The sequence below is a fragment of the Trachemys scripta genome, chromosome 8 (assembly GCF_013100865.1).
Source record: "Trachemys scripta elegans isolate TJP31775 chromosome 8, CAS_Tse_1.0, whole genome shotgun sequence".
NCBI classification, from domain to species: Eukaryota; Metazoa; Chordata; order Testudines; family Emydidae; genus Trachemys; species Trachemys scripta.
In genome coordinates this window covers 75649551-75666228 of record NC_048305.1, presented here as the reverse complement: position 1 = coordinate 75666228, position 16678 = coordinate 75649551, and the positions used below count along the sequence as shown (strand labels likewise).

At 41.3% G+C, this 16678-nt stretch overlaps 1 protein-coding gene across 3 annotated transcripts in view; it reads right to left on the bottom strand.

Annotated features, from left to right (window-relative positions):
* The window catches only part of LOC117881921 (ecotropic viral integration site 5 protein homolog), a 64206-nt gene that overhangs the window by 28812 nt on the left and 18716 nt on the right, over nucleotides 1-16678 (bottom strand). For all 3 annotated transcript variants that reach the window (XM_034779776.1, XM_034779775.1, XM_034779774.1), the window contains one exon: nucleotides 697-792. In XM_034779776.1, the coding sequence (XP_034635667.1) occupies nucleotides 697-792 (96 nt within the window). The remainder of the gene's footprint in view (nucleotides 1-696; nucleotides 793-16678) is intronic.

The window sequence follows — 16678 nt, the reverse complement described above, 5'->3', positions numbered from 1 at the left end:
ATGTTTTGAGACAAACAAATGAACTATACCAATCAGAGTTCTGGTTATATAAGCCTTGTGTGTTTAAAATCCTCCAGAATCTTTATAGTTAACAGAAAATTACTAAAATCTTTATATCAAGGAAGTCTGTCAGGAATTTCATCGGTTCAAAGTTGTGGCAATTTTTAAACAAAGAAATCTGTTAACTGACATTAAGCAAGCATCCTTTTTTTTTTAGCAATCTCAGTAATACTTCCACGTAAAGACCTTTCCTCTCAACGGTAAATACCACAAAGTACAGTTTAGTTTAATTTATTTCACCTTAAAAAGCATAGCAAATGAGCATTAAAATAACTAATTCTTAACAAGAGCTTCTAATGCAGTGTAACATTTCAACACATGATCAAACATTGCTTATTGTAGACCTTTCCTAAAAGCTCCTGAGAATTAGGAAAAACGCAGGTAACATTTTTGGGTCATTTTAACAAAAATAAAAAGATATGACAAAATGTTGATTCCTTATGTTTAGCCAAAACTCACTAAATAAACTGGAATGTTATTTTTACAGTGTTGGGTGAAAAAATTATTACGGGGGGGGAATATCAAACCTTTAAAGTGCAATAGTTCTTCATAATCAGCGAGAACTGCTATGATGTTACAAGATACTAGAACAAAAGATATAAATGAGCAAGATGACAGCTTTTTTTCATCACTTACCTCATCATTCAGCTCTGCTATCTGATCTTTCAGTTCTCTAATATACTGGTTAGAGTCAGAGTTATTAAGCTGCCCTTGAATTTTTCCTTCTTCTTTCTGTTTTTTATAAAGAAAAGAAAAAGAAAGAAAGCTTGTTCAAAATCTTCATGTTTAGAATATATTCAGTCTTATTTCACGAGACTGACTGAATCAGGTGTTTAAGTAGGGTGACCAGATGTCCCGATTTTATAAGGACAGTCCCGATTTTGGGGTCTTCTTATATAGGCTCCTATTACTCCCCACCCCCGTCCCGATTTTTTTGCTGTCTGGTCACCCTAGGTTTAAGACAGAGCTTTTCACTTCTAGATCACGGATTTAAATCTCACCTAGACTAGCAGTAACTGAAAAATGTCACCATCTGAAGATGGTACAATGGCCTTTGTGAAATGAGTTAGTTGTCACAGTTTCTAGTGATTAGCAACTCCCCCGCCCCCGCTGCCATTATCTATTCTCTGCAGAGAATAATAAGGGTCTGAAGGCTTAAATGACACACTGAATTAGTCCCCTCAGTACAGGGTTGAGGCACACAGGCAGAGCTCTGCAGAGAAGTCTGAAGAGTTAAAGGCTAGTGCATAGAAGCCAGCATATAACCAAAAGAAGTCTATGAATAAAAGGTTCATGTAAGTGTGATCTCTCTCTTCAATGCAACTTTTTAAAAGTAAGGAATATCAAGTTTGGGACACTTGTTAGATGTTTCTTAAATGCCCATACAACAGGTTTCCACTGATACTGAAAGTACTGTATTATCATAAGGGACTTCCTTCTGCCTTCAACTGACAAGGAAATGTAACCTGGCATTTCCTTGCTTTTTTGGATGTGTCTGGAGGATATCACCCTTGTCATACCTTAATTACTTTTAAATGCAGTTTTTGATTATGGAATTTCATTGTTGAAGTGTAGGAGGGCTTCAGCGAGTGTGAAGGGGACAGGGATGCCCCCAGCCCCTATGGCATAAGAGTATGGATGTGTTTGAAGTGGAGAAGTCAAGGAACCAAGTGTGTATGGGAGAGGGTTGGTAGGTCTCTACACTCCCCAACTCCCTTTTGATGGTGCCTGCATTCTGGGGTGGGAGCAATCTGTCAATTGCCACATTTACTCCATAGCCAGCTACAGCTCCTAAAAACAAAGGAGTATGTTGACTATTCAGAGGCCTGAAAGCTCGCAGCACTAGAGCTCGTAGCTTCTCTCCAGAAGTGTTCCTCCCTCACTGCTTTCCAACGGAGCCAAAGTTTATGTCAGACCCATCTCCTTTCTGTTTGATACTCATAGCACGGGAGGAAGGCCTCCTCCCTGTGGACAGCCTGTGCTTTCAGTCCCATTAGAACAACGGTAAACAGTGGCCACTTTCACTAAGGGGTTAGTGTTCCTCATACTATCTTTATTGAAGGTATAAGCATTTTCAACCCTATTGTACATTGGGAAATGGCAGCCATTTTAAATATAGAAAAATTGAATAATGGAAGAGATTAGTAACAATGAGGAAGAAGTCAATGTTGTTGAAAGACAACATGTCTTCATGTTTACATTTGAAGGTAGGAGGCAGTTTTAATGTTATAGAAGTTTGAAGGATAAGCTAATCATTTTTTAGCAAAAAGGAAATGTTATCCTTTACTCACACCTCATGGGATATAAACAGGGTGGAGCAAATTAAATCTTTTTTTTAAGTTATTGAATTAAATTAGGCTGAGACTGTCAAAATAATTTGAAATTTGCTATTGCAACTTTAGTTCATTACAAAGGTATAATCTAAACTATAAATTCTTTTTATTAAAACACTACTGGTAGCATCTTATTTGATTTTTACTAACCTACTATAGGGAAAAAACATTGAAAATTACAGCCCTGATTCTGAAAATTTAAAGAATCCATCTTACTTACATTAATAGTCATGTGTTTAAAGTTAAGCATGTACACAAAAACGTTTACAGCATATAGCACTAGAGCTATTAAAAATTTTTTAGTGGCATAAAATCACTTCAAAGCAAAATTGCTCCTAACTATTTAGCTGATTGTTTTTATACACAGGCCAAATTTTTAAAAAAATAGGAGCCTAGTTTTAGGCTCATAACTCAATATATAGGCACCAAAAGCTGGGATTTTCAAAAGGACCTAAGAGACTCTGGAGCATAAGTTCCACGGACTTCAAACCTGGATTGAGGAGTATAGCCTAGCTGAAAAATGCAGCTTTCTTGACTGTGGAAACTATCAGTATGTTATGTCGGTTCCAAATATAGTGGTGGCCGTTTGCTTATTTGAATTTGTGTTCTCACAATGAGGATGTTAACAGGGCCTTGGATTTCTCTCTCTTTTTTTTGCGCACAGATGAGCATTTTAAGTGTGAAGTTTCTTGGTAGAATTTTAGGGTTTGCATCAGAGGTGGGCAAACTCCAACCCATGGGCCAGAGCCATTTTAAGCCAGCCTGCGAGCCGCACCACGTGGCTCGGCCCTACTCCGCCTGGGGCACAGTGTCGGGGCCGCACTACGTGGCTTGGCCCCGCTCCGGCGCTCCAGCCAGGGTGCAGGGTTGGGGCCGCACCACACGGCTCCCGGAAGCCGCAGCACAGCCCTGCTCCGGCTCCTACGCACTCCAATGGGAGCTGCAGGGGCGGTGCCTGTGGATGGGGCAGCGTGCAAAGCCGCCTGGCTGCGCCTCCACATAGGTGCCAGAGAAAGGACATTCCACTGCTTCCGGGAACCGCTTGAGGCAAGCGCCCTCAGAGCCTGCACCCCTTGAGCCTCTCCCCATGCCCCAACCCTCTACCCCAGCCCCGATTCCCCCTCCTGCTCTCCAAACCCCTTGATCCCAGCCTGAAGCACCATCCTGCATCCCAAACGCCTGATCCCCAGACCCCTCCCCCCCCCCAGAGCCCACACCCCAATCCTGTGAGCATTCTTAGCCCACTATATAATTTCTATTCCCCCATGTGACCCTCGGGCCAAAACATTTGCCCACCCCTGGTTTAGACAGCCATTTTTCACTAACGATTACGAACTTAAGGCTAGGCCTACACTACACTTTTGTTGGTAAAACTTTTGTCGCTCAGGGCTGTGAAAAAAACACACCCCTGACCGGAAAATTTTACTGATGAAAAGCGCTGGTGTGGATATGGCTTTGCTGGTAGCAAATGATCTCCCGCTAACACAGCCCCTCGTTGGGGGTGGTTTTATTTTGTCAGCAGGAGAGCTCTCTCCTGCTGACAAAAGAGTGGCTACACTGTGTGGCAAGGTTTTAGCGGCACAGGTGTGCCACTGTAAGCTGTGCTATGTAGACACAGCCTAAGAGTATAAAGCATCCATTTTAGCATCTTAAGACTATAAAATGGGAAAAAAGTGAAGAACTAACATGTAAATAAAGAATCTGATTTAAAAAACAATGTAAATACAATAATTAATTTTAAAAATCCAATTTGAGTTTAAAAAAATTACCTACACTGGCTACAAATTTGGTGACGATGGTATATTTTTCACACCAGACAAGAATGGTTGCCTCTGTTCTTTAAGCGGAAAAAACTGAATCCAGCATTAGAGGTCTGGTAGCACTTCTAAATCAAAACCTAACAGTTGGGGGAGGAGGGAAGTGTTGCTTTTTTGAAGAATTGCCAACATGAGAAGCATTCATAGAGAGCTCCTTTTAAGACATATGAAATATTAAAAACCACAATATACACAAATACCAGGCTATTAAGATGAAGGCTAGTGTCCTGAGCTCACATTTACGTATTTTCTTCCAAACCTCTTCATAGCACGAGTTAAGAAAGGAGTCTTAAGATGCACTGAATTTTAGCTTCCATCACTTTGTCGATAATACTGATAATTATAGAACACCTATAAAGTATCCACTACAGAATATATTACTAGACTAATGGCTAATCCATATACAGTGATGGGCGATCACTCGTTACTGAGTATGATCATCTTCCATGGGAGTGAAGGGCCCCAAGGTGGCAAATAAGGCCAATCCTTGACCCACAAGTTCTATTACAATGAGGGCAGCTGTTTTCAGGCTCATCAGGAGGCTGTTGACCATGACTGGAAACCAGTCTCTCCTTCCTCCTGTGCCTCTAGTCCTCTTCGGCTTGTCAGCAAGCAAGTTCAAAATGCAGGGGACCATCACGTAGGACTTCACTCCATTTTAAGCAATCCTGGGCAAGTGTCTCCCAAGTATCAATGTCTATTAAATTTTTTTATGGTTGTTCTTCAGCAAGTCCTTAACGCTTCCGTTGTCCACCCACATTATGGTATCTTTCTTTCAGCTGAGAGAACAGGACCTGTTTTGGGAGGCGATAGTCTGGCATTTGGACAATGTGACCAGTCCAGCGGAATTGCTGACTAATGATCATTGCCTTGATACCGGTGGTCTTTGCCTCTTCCAAAACACTGATATTGGTGCGCCTGTCTTCCCATTTGATCTTCAGAATCTTACGAAGGCAGCATTGATGGTGCCTCTCAAAGACTTTCAAGTGTTGTCTGTAGGTTGTCCAAGTTTTGGACCCATACAACAGTTTGGGGAGAATAACAGCTTGATAAACAAGCAGCTTGGTGTCTGTACGAATGTTGTGATCTTCAACGACCCCGTAAACAAGAAAAAGCTACACTGGCACAGCTCAGGCGATGTTGAATTTCTGCATCAATATCTGCCTTGGATGAAAGATTACTTCCAAGGTACAGGAAATGACCGACATTCTCCAGTGCCACTCCATTGATTTGATAGATAGGGCACGCAATACCTCATTTGGAGAGGGTTGATAATATCAAGAAGACTAAAGCGCTCTAAGAGTGAAACCAAGACATGCGTAAGCATCGGCAAACACATTCAAGCTCGTTTGAAGATCTGAGTGGGCAAAGATTGCGCTGTCATCAGCATACTGAAGTTCCACAATAGATGTTGTGAAAATCTTACTCTTGGCTTTCAGCTGCTAAGCCTTAACAGCTTTCCGTCCATTCAGTAAGTGATTTCAACACCAGCTGTAAACTTCCCAGCAATTAGGTAAAGAATGACAAAAAGTCCTGTGGCACCTTATAGACTAACACGTATTGGAGCATAAGCTTTCGTGGGTGAATACCCACTTCATCAGACGCATGTTGTGGAAATTTCCAGAGGCAGGTATAAATATGCAGGCAAGAATCAGTCTAGAGATAACAAGGTTAGTTCAATCAGGGAGGATGAGGCCCTCTTCTAGCAGTTGAGGAGTGAACACCAAGGGAGGAGAAACTGCTTTTGTAGTTGGCTAGCCATTCACAGTCTTTGTTTAATCCTAAACTGATGGTGTCAAATTTGCAAATGAACTGAAGTTCAGTAGTCTCTTTGGAGTCCATACCGAAAACCCACCGATCACTATGCCTACCTTCATGCCTCCAGCTTCCATCCCGGACACACCACACAATCCATCGTCTACAGCCAAGCGCTGAGGTATAACCACATTTGCTCCAACCCCCCAGACAGAGGCCAACACCTACAAGATCTTCACCAAGCATTCTCAAAACTACAATACCCGCACGAGGAAATAAGGAAACAAATCAACAGAGCCAGACGTGTACCCAGAAGCCTCCTGCTGCAAGACAAGCCCAAGAAAGAAACCAACAGAACTCCACTGTCTATCAACTACAGTCCTCAGATAAAACCTCTCCAATGCATCATCAGTGATCTACAACCCAGCCTGCACAACAATCCCTCACTTTCACAGGCCTTGGGAGGCAGGCCAGTCCTCGCCCACAGACAACCCGCCAACCTTAAGCATATTCTCACCAGCAACCACACACCGCACCATAGTAACTAACTCAAGAACCAATCCATGCAACAAACCTCGATGACAACTCTGCCCACATATTTACACCAGCAACACCATCACAGGACCGAACCAGATCAGCCAGAACATCACCAGTTCATTCACCTGCACATCCACCATTGTAATTATACACCATCATGTGCCAGCAATGCCCCTCTGCTATGTATATCGGCCAAACTGGACAATCCCTACTTAAAAGGATAAATGGACAAGTCAGATATTAGGAATGGCAATATACAAAAACCTGTAGGAGAACACTTCAATCTCCCTGGACACACAATAGCAGATTCAGAGGTAGCCATCCTGCAGCAAAAAAAACTTCAGGACCAGACTCCAAAGAGAAACTGCTGAACTTCAGTTCATTTGCAAATTTGACACCATCACCTCAGGATTAAACAAAGACTGAATGGCTAGCCAACTACAAAAGCAGTTTCTCCTCCCTTGGTGTTCACACCTCAACTGCTAGAAGAGGGCCTCATCCTCCCTGATTGAACTAACCTCGTTATCTCTAGACTGATTCTTGCCTGCATATTTATACCTGCCTCTGGAAATTTCCACCATATGCGTCTGATGAAGTGGGTATTCACCCACAAAAGCTTATGCTCCAATACATCTGTTAGTCTATAAGTGCCACAGGACTCCGTCGCTTTTTACAGATCCAGACTAACATGGCTACCCCTCTGATACTAGGTAAAGAATGACAGCAATAAAAAACGCAAACATGGTTGGAGTGATGATACAGCCCTGTTTGATTCCTGGTTGTACTTTGAAAGGTTCACTCTCTAAGCTAGTGCTGCTCAGAACAGTCACTTTCATGTTATCATGAAGCAATTTTAGGACACTGATGTCTTTATCAGGACATCCAATCTTAGAAAGTACAGTCCAGAGGGCCCGGCAATTCACTGAGTCAAAGGCTTTAGTTAGATCAATAAAAGCCATATACAGTGGTCGGTTTTGCTCCCGACATTTTTCTTGCAGCTGCCGTGCTGTGAAGATCATATCCGCAGTTCCACAACATGGTCAGAAACCACTCAGACTCTGGTAAAATTTCTTCTGACTGGGGCAGAAGGCGGGTTGCAAGGATCCGCGCCAGAACTTGCAATGGCTAGGAGGGAGATACCACGAAAGTTTCCACAATCCACTTTATCCCCTTTCTTGAAGAGGGTGACAATCAGGGCAGCCCTTATTTCACTGGGTATCTCCTCCTTTATCCAGATTTTAAGGATAAGCAGGTAAAGCTGCCGAATTAGCTCTGGCCCACCATTTAAAAAGATTTCTGCGGGGATCCCATCTAGACCTGCTGCCTTGTTCATCTGCACGGTGACATTGTGTACCTCATACAAATTGGGAGGGAGGGGGCACTAGAAGCAAATCCCTCTATGACCATTTAGGGATGAGCTTGGAGACACCCCCCCCCCCCCCCATACATTATCTACCCACAGAATAAGCAGCCATGGAGCCAGAAAATGAGATGAAGGCAGCTCCTCTAGTCCTTCCTGCATCAATGCAGGGCTGTTTGGGGTTTAATAATAAATAAATAAATTAATGGAGATATCCCATCTCCTAGAACTGGAAGGGACCTTGAAAGGTCGAGTCCAGCCCCCTGCCTTCATTAGCAGGACCAAGTACTGATTTTGCCCCAGATCCCTAAGTGGCCTCCTCAAGGATTGAACTCACAACCCTGGGTTTAGTAGGCCAATGCTCAAACCACTGAGCTATCCCTCCCCCCCGCTTTTGCCAGTCTAGTTTTAGAGGCAACCCAAAGGGCAAAAAACCCCAACACTCCCAAATAAAACTGTCTGTCCCTTTTATGGCAGCTTTAAAGTGTTCCTGCTATTTCTAATATAGATAAGCAGAAGTTTCAAAATTTTACTTTCCTCCTTTGTTGGAGGACTGATGCCCCAAAGTGGAAGGAGTAAATAAATAGGCTGAAAGGTGGAAAAGCCCAATATCACTCACTCCCACTATAGATCAGGAACAGAACCCATTAGAATCAGGCCAGTGCATTTCTAGAGTAATTCGTTGTAATAGAGGGAGTACAGAAAAACAAATTCAACAGAAACGATAACCTAGTGTATAATTAAACCATGTTAACATTATATGGAAACAAAATGAGAGCTCTGTTTGAAAAACGGCTTTGTGAACATGACACCTTATTCAACAAATCTGCTTACTTCCGTCACTAAGGTGAGTTTTTGCTACTTTTCACTCCTGTGAACATTGCAGAGCAAACTCAGCTATGACAGAATTAGAGGATTCCATTCCTTTGTGGACAAACAGAATTATTTACTGAATTCCAATCAGTTACACCTGTACACAGCTCTCACTAAGGGCACAATTTTGCCTGCAGAATTTTCATTATTGGTGATGCATCTTTCCTTCCCTTGCCAGTTTATCGTTCAGATTTCATGGTGTCTGTAGAACTGGCAACTAGAAAAATATTCATACACTGAATACATTTGATGTGGAAGTAGTTGACTTTGTGGGGTTCCCTGTGCGCCATTTTCAAGTGTCACTTTTCAGAGAAAAATGATGCAACTTCCCCTTGCAACACAAAGCACTAGAAGTTTGATGTTGTTGCTCTGAGTGGCTGTAATAAGTAACAGATTAAGTCTAGATTCAGCAGTTTATGAATTGCAAGGATGTAGGGAGGGAGAAACAAAGCTGGTCCTAGGACAAAGAGCCTTCCTTCATGACTGCTGATGTTCTCTCTAAATAGTGATGGAGAGTTTATTTTCATTCGAGTTCTTAGTCACGTAATGTACCACTAAGCTAATGTCACTGAAAATAGATAGCCATGTATTTAAACATTTTGAAAATAATTTACCAATATTAGGGTTGACAGTTTACATCACCACTATAACTATTTAAAGCTACTACTTCAAAAGTACCACCAACTTGTTGGAAAACATTTTAGGCATTACGTAAGAAATTACAGTCCTGATCAGTCTAAACTAAAATTCTTACCAAAATTATCTCGCTTTAAAAAGACAGTAATCTAGTCTAACCAATGAATCAGCGGCATAAGTTTATGAAGTATAAAATTGTGTTTAAGTAAAGATCTGATTTATAGTTTGGTGTGATTATAAAAGCCTCTTACTCAAATTATTTTCTCAAAAACTGATGAGATCTCACTAATATGCATTTTATGCAGAAAATAAATTTAAGTTTTTAACTTCATAAAATGGATAAATTGCTTTTCACTATTCAGAGATATTTTAAGATTTTTTTTTCCTCTTTCCCTTATGTTGAGCTCAACTATTTTGTAGCCATTTCCATATGGTAGCTTCTGATAAGCAGGATGGGGTGGGGAATGCAACTAATATTTCTGAGGGACCTGATTTCAGTTTAGGGGTTAACAGGCTTCCTATTTTAAGGCAGCACAGGTAGTGCCAAACTAAAGGAAAGCTCAACAGAAGACAAAGGTTCTTAGTATATCTGTGTTTAGGATGAGATGGAGCTTTTGCACCTTAAGATTTTTTTTAAAGTATGATTTGAGCATACACTAATTTTTTAAACCCAATAAAATGTGTCCTATTTAAATCTTAGAAGATTTTATGAGCGAAAACGAGTCATTTACACAGATGCCCGTAACTGACCAAGGATTGTGCAACTGTCCTTACAACAGCATGTTAAATTGTTCTGTATACATCCTAGAGATTCAAGGACCACAACAAGGACAAGCCAGTACAGATAGACCATGACTACATTGAACAGCTTAAAGATTCACAACAAGCTATATCTATCAAAGATTTTTTCCTTCCTCCCCATTCCCTCATAAAAAAAAGTCAAAATTATCTGAATTATCTTCTGTTCTGATGATACTCTGATATGGATGCTCAGCTGCTATCTTGATGGGGGGGAAACTTATCTTACCAAGTTCCTACTGCCATTGCAGAAACCAATGTAAGGCCTAATTTTTTCCACTAAGTTGTCCTTTAGCATCAGCAAGGCTCCAAGGAAGATCTTCCATAAATGGTTCAATTGTTTCCACAACCGTGCAGTTTCAGTTGGAGCCTTTAACTCAACATAAGGTTGTGCTTTATAATCTATAGTTTTGTGACCACTCCACCACAGTGTCTTCACATTTGACATTTCCCCCTTCCTCCCCCCCCCCACATCTCTTCTGAAATCATACTGTACATATATTTGTATCTTGAGAAAACACCTAACCATAGCAAGGCTAAAACCCATCAGGCATTGTGTCCAGAAAACTTAGGCTACTGCTTACACATCATAATTCTAGATAGTCATCTAGGCTGTGACAGTGATCTAGCTGCCACTGAGAAAATGAGATTGGTGAAGATACTACCGCGTGCTCCAGAGGTGGTCAAACACCCTGAATCTCCAAACATTCGTTGACCTACAGATGGAAGTTGCACAAAGGCTTTACCTTGGGGTCTTTACTGAAATGCTCTAGAGAAAAATAAAATTGTTTATCAGCTTTGGCTTCGTAAAGAGACCTTATTTTGGGGAATTAATTCCAATCTTTAATACTGACCTTTCCATTTAGTTCCTAGTCATGAACTATGCTGAAAATTTATTGTTTGAGAAGAAGTGGTAGCTGTAATAGGGACCTGAATTAATGCTGAACTGAAATAGAGAGATAGGGAACTGAGGAGGTTGAAAAGGACACGGAAATGGGACAGGAACTGAAAAGAAAAGTGGAGCTATAACAAGTACTGAATGGAATTGAAACTAAGTTATGGACTCCTGATAGTAACACTTCATGAATTTTCTATGTAGGCTATTCTCCCCCACAATCCACAATTTAAATCTATTACAAGGATTTGATGCCTTAGTGCATTTACCGGTGTATCCTTCTCAAATTAGTAATTAGAGACAGATCTGGATTAAGCACTAGGCTCAAATTGGCCTTTGCCTAGGGGCCAGGTTTGGGTGTTTTTTGCGGAGGGGATTGGGGTTGGGGAGAACTAGATAATGTGATGTTACCTTCAGGCTGAAGAAACAGACTGCCATCATGAGGCTGCATGCTCCTGACGAAGAAGGTTGCTTTAGAGAAAGTAGCAAATTCAAGGCTGCTGCTACCCCTATCCACTACAAGCAGGGAAGAAGAAAAGCATGCCCAGCCCTGCAGCCCTACTGACCCCATACCAACTAGTCCAGGCACCCCCACCAGGGATAATCTACCCCATAAGAGGTAAGTACCTGAAGATGGGATCCTGGCAGCCACCACAGCTTCAGGATGGTGTGCCCATCTACTTCAGGACTGGAGAACTAGGCTGCTACCACAGCAATTTACAGAAAGAAGAGGACTCTGATTGGAGAAAATGGCTGCTGCACCCTCTGACTCTCACTATTGGGGGTGGGGGTGAGGAGAACCTCACCTAACAGTTTGCACTGCCTACTACTACTTTTGCTTCTCTAGTGAGCCAAGTTCTCCCTGATCTGCTGCTGCCACCAATCTTCATCCCACTCCTGTGGTATGATCAGCTGGTTTTATAACTCTTAAGAGAGCTGATTAGTTTCCAGGTGTTTGACACTTTGGAGACTGGATAGTGCCTAAAATCCAATAGGGTATATTGTGCTAGGAAAAGGGAAGGTTTCTAGCCTGTGGGAGAAAGGAAGGGGTCAGACTCTTGTCTCGATTGGATGCAGCCTGTTCCCTTTCCCCCAACTGAACCCTCTCAGCCTGGGAACCTGCTGTAGTTATGGTAGTTCAACTACTGAAGTTGGAAGAGAACTAGAACACTGAGGGAAACAAGGAGAGCAGAAGGCTATTGGCTCATAATGAGAAGGACAAGAGCTCGGTAACATTTTGTTCTCAGCCTTTAGTTTAGAGTATGTATACAGTTCCTGAATATTCTAATGGTTAAACACTGAACACATTTGAAAAAAATCAAACAGTTCCCAAGTAAGATTTTCAAATGACAGTTTAAACTGGTGTGTCTGACCTTCTGATTTCAGAGGAGGCCCTATCAAGACCAAAGAAATAAGGAACACTTTTGTTGGTTTAGGATATGAAAAAAACAGAACACAGTAAAATGTTCTTTTGCTGAAGTTACACTTGTTAGTATGTTTCATTTGGCAAGTCTTCTATAGCCAAAACAGTTAATTTATGCTCTCTTAAATGGTATGAGCCTAAGAACAGTTATAGTGGGTCAGACCAAAGGCCCATCTAGCCCACTGTCCTCTGACAGTGGCCAATGCCAGATGCTTCAAAGGGAATGAACAGAATAGGGCAATCAAGTGATTCATCCTGGTTGCCCATCCCAGCTTCTAACAGTCAGAGGTTCAGGGACAACGAGCACACAGTTGCATCCCTGACCATCCTAGCTAACAGCCATTGATGACCTATCCTCCATGAACTTACCCGATTCTCTTTTGAGTCTAGTTATGCTTTTGGCCTTCACAAACACCCGTTGGCAAGGAGTTCCACAGGTTGACTGTGTGTTGTGTGAAGTACTTTATCTTTTAAACCTGCTGCCTATTAATTTCATTGGGTGACCCCTAGTTTGTGTGTTATGTGAGGGGGAAAATAACACTTCCTTATTCACCTTCACACCATTCATGATTTTATAGACCTTTACCATATCCCCTCTCAGACATCTTTTCCAAACTGACCAGTCCCAGTCTTTTTAATCCCTCCTTATATGGAAGCTGTTTTATACCCCTGATCATTTTTGTTGCCCTTCTCTACTTTTTCCAATTTTAATACCTTTTGAGAGGGGGAACCAGAACTGCACATAATATTCAAGCTGTGGCCGTACTGTGAATTTATAGTGGTATTATATTTTCTGTCTTATCTTTCCTAATGGTTCCTAATATTGTTAACTTTTTTGATGGCTGCTGCACATTGAGCAGATATATTCAGAGAACTATCCCCAATGACTCCAAGATCTCTTTCTTGAGTAGTGACAACTAATTTAGACCCATCATTCTGTATGTATAGTTGGAATTATGTTTTCTAATGTGCATCACTTTGCATTTATCAACAATGAAGTGTGCCCAAAAGCCTAGACAGTAGATATAATTCTTTTTTTAAATTAGATTTATAAAAAAAGTGGTGGTGGGGGGGGTGGCTCCCTAACCACCACCAAGCTTCCTTTATATTCAGTGACTCTCTGGCTGTGGGTTTTTGTTGTAATATTTTGATCAAGAATTTAAATGATTTTTAAAGTTACATTTTTAATAGCCCTTATAGCTGCAAAGAATAACTCAAATGTGAAAAGGGGTAAACATCATCTCTGGGTGTCTGCAGAGAGCTAAAAGCTGTTAATTGTCACCATCATCCATGGTGTTAACTCTGAAACCTACTTAAGGCCATTTAGCGTTGATTTTGAAAAGGAAAATAAGGAAGTTAATTGAATTTCAATAGGAGTTGGGCATCTTACTTCCTTAGGCTCCTTTAAGAATCCCAGTCTTCGCTCTCAACTTTGTTAGCTACCTCACTGCTTAGCTTAGCAGAAATATCCAAGCTCGTGTGCTTATCTCACTTTCTCAAACTGTCTGCTACCCAGCTACCAGAAGCTCTAAGTTTCCCAACATACTAAAATGCATCTATGATTTGTCAATACTACTGAAAAATAGTTTAAACTGTGCCCCAGAGCAGAGCTTGATGGCAAAACACAAGCGTACTATACTTACCAGTCATACTAATTTTCCAATTTAATTCAATAAAAAACTTTTTAAATATACCTGAAACTACCACAGTTCCAACTCCATACCTTCTAGCAATAGTAGTCCTCTGGGCTCTTTGTTGCCCACCTTTTTAAAGTCCTCACCCTGAAATTCCTGTACCTTGGCCACAAAGATTGTGACCATAGAACTTTTGATGAGGCTTCCTTCAGAAGCAACCACCACCTATGAAGCAACAAAAAGGGAGCATGCTGCATCCACCATCTTGCCTGGGGCTAAACATAACACTAGCTCAGAACTCTCAGTTCAGCTTCCCATGGTTCTGTGCTGAAATAAAGCCACAGTATTAAGTGCTCAGTGTCTTTTTTAATAAAAAGTTTTGTTTTGTTTTTGTTTTTTAACTAGAGTTGCTAGTTATATCTGACAAACACTATCTTTTCTTCACTACAGAGCTGTTTCAGAATTGAACTTGTGCATTCTAAATGGAATCTTAATGTTTGAAAGGTAGAGATCACACCATTAAAGGAAATAACAGAAGCAATTAGTAATCTCTCTTTTCATACAGGTCTCAAAAAATCTAAGGTTATACATAGGATGTGGGTTTTTCTTTGGGAGTACTATTACAGAAAATCTGTGGTGTTAGTAGAGGTCATGACACAAAGCAGAGTATCTGGTCTCTAGGCAAGAAATGAGTGTTATTTTAAACACTATACATTTATAGGACAACTGAAGACCAATCTACAAAAGACAAGAGGCAATCTAGAGCAAACAATTTTGGCAAGCAATGTGTATGTTATCAGGACAGAGAAAGGGTTTAAAAAAATATTAAGTCTAAACATTTTTAGGATTTCGGTGGGGTGTTTGTTTTTTAGGAACCTCAGAATGTATGCTCAAATATCAAATTAAACCTCTGTTGTAACACAAGGATAGCTGAACAACAATGAATGAACCCAGGAGTGTTGCCTCTGCATGTTCACACTTGTGGGATGCAACCTCCACACTTTCTGGTGCTGTTGACTTGGGAGAATTCTAGAAAAGCAATGCCCCTTGGTGTTGCAACAAGCATTCTCTTGTGGCACTGACTGTCAGAAGCCAATGTTACAAGAGAACCAAAAAGCCTCAGCCACCACAATTCCTTCTGCTAAACAGAGTCCCATTAGATGGTGTCTAAGCTAGGTATTTTTTCCTCCGCTAGGGGAGCTGAACCAATGTTTGAAGTCCCTGCGTGGATGAGTCTCTGGCTCCAGAGGACATCTGATGCATGTTGGCCAGATTCGCTTGGAGCAGATAACAGAGTCAGTGCTTAGGACAGTGTAAATAGCCAGCAGTTCAACCTACACTCCTACCTGAGAGTGTATCTGCACCACTGCCACCCTATAGATAGTGGAGGCATGAGAACTGGAGTCCCATGAATCTAAAAGGAGGCTGCTGGCACAGTGTTCTCTTGGTCCTCACTTTTGGAATTCTTTTCCCAGCTCTCCCCCCTCCCAACCCCCAATTTGAAATGAACACAGTTTAACCTAAACCAGGTTTCTTTGTATATTGAGACCCACACAGATGGGCTCCTTAAAAGCCGGATTTTGCATCAGCACAGAAAGTTTGGCACTGAAAGGCTCACTTCCCAGCACTAGTGATGAAGCCTCTGTGCCCACCCAAGACTTAGATTGTTTCTCATAGCTGAAATGTCAGATTTCATCACTGATTTGCCTGGCTTTCCCTGACCTTTCCCCAAAGGCAAGGGACCAATCTTATGTGGGATCCTGAGACCATGTTTATAAGGCCTTTATGGTGGGGAAGGCACATAGTCCCACTACCTATTAGTAAAGGTTCAAGGTGTGGAGAGACTGAGAAAGGTAGATTTGAAATGTGCAAAAGACGACGTTTAAGATAAAAATGCTTTACATAGCTATCTCTGAGATGATCAGAACACTACAGTTCCTCAGATCACTGTATGAGAATTATTGAATCAATAGCCGCCAAAAGGAAAGGCTCTTTTGCCTTCTAAAATGTTTTTACTGATTTAGAACCGTCTACATAGCAGTAATCTGCCTGACCCTGACTTTCAGTTACCTTGGGAGGCTTTTTAAACTCTTGCTGTGTGGTGAAGAGACACTTTGCATTAGAAAATGTAAATGAAGTTTATTCAGAAGGGTAAATGTGGTGACTAGTGGCCTTTCAGTGACTTCACGATGACTCATTCTAGACTTTCAAAAAACACATCATAAACATGCACCGCTAATGATAAGAGTAAAAAAGTTTCCTGTAATTTGAAAAAGATGGAAACAATTTCTTTACTTAAGTCAGTACTTGGAAAAGTTGTTAAACAGAGGTCACAGAAAGGCTTTATTCTAGAAAAACAGTGTTACAAGTTTAGACTGCGGAGGCGAGCTAGCACAATCATGGACTTCCTTTACAATTGTTCTCAACTGAGTTTTTATGTGGATGGGACAGGGTAGATGCAACAAAATTATTTGAATTTGCCTAGAAGTGAGCCAGGAGAAAGCAGTGTTGCCCACTGTCCAGAGTGACCTAAAGGGTGAGTTCTGACCACTAGTTT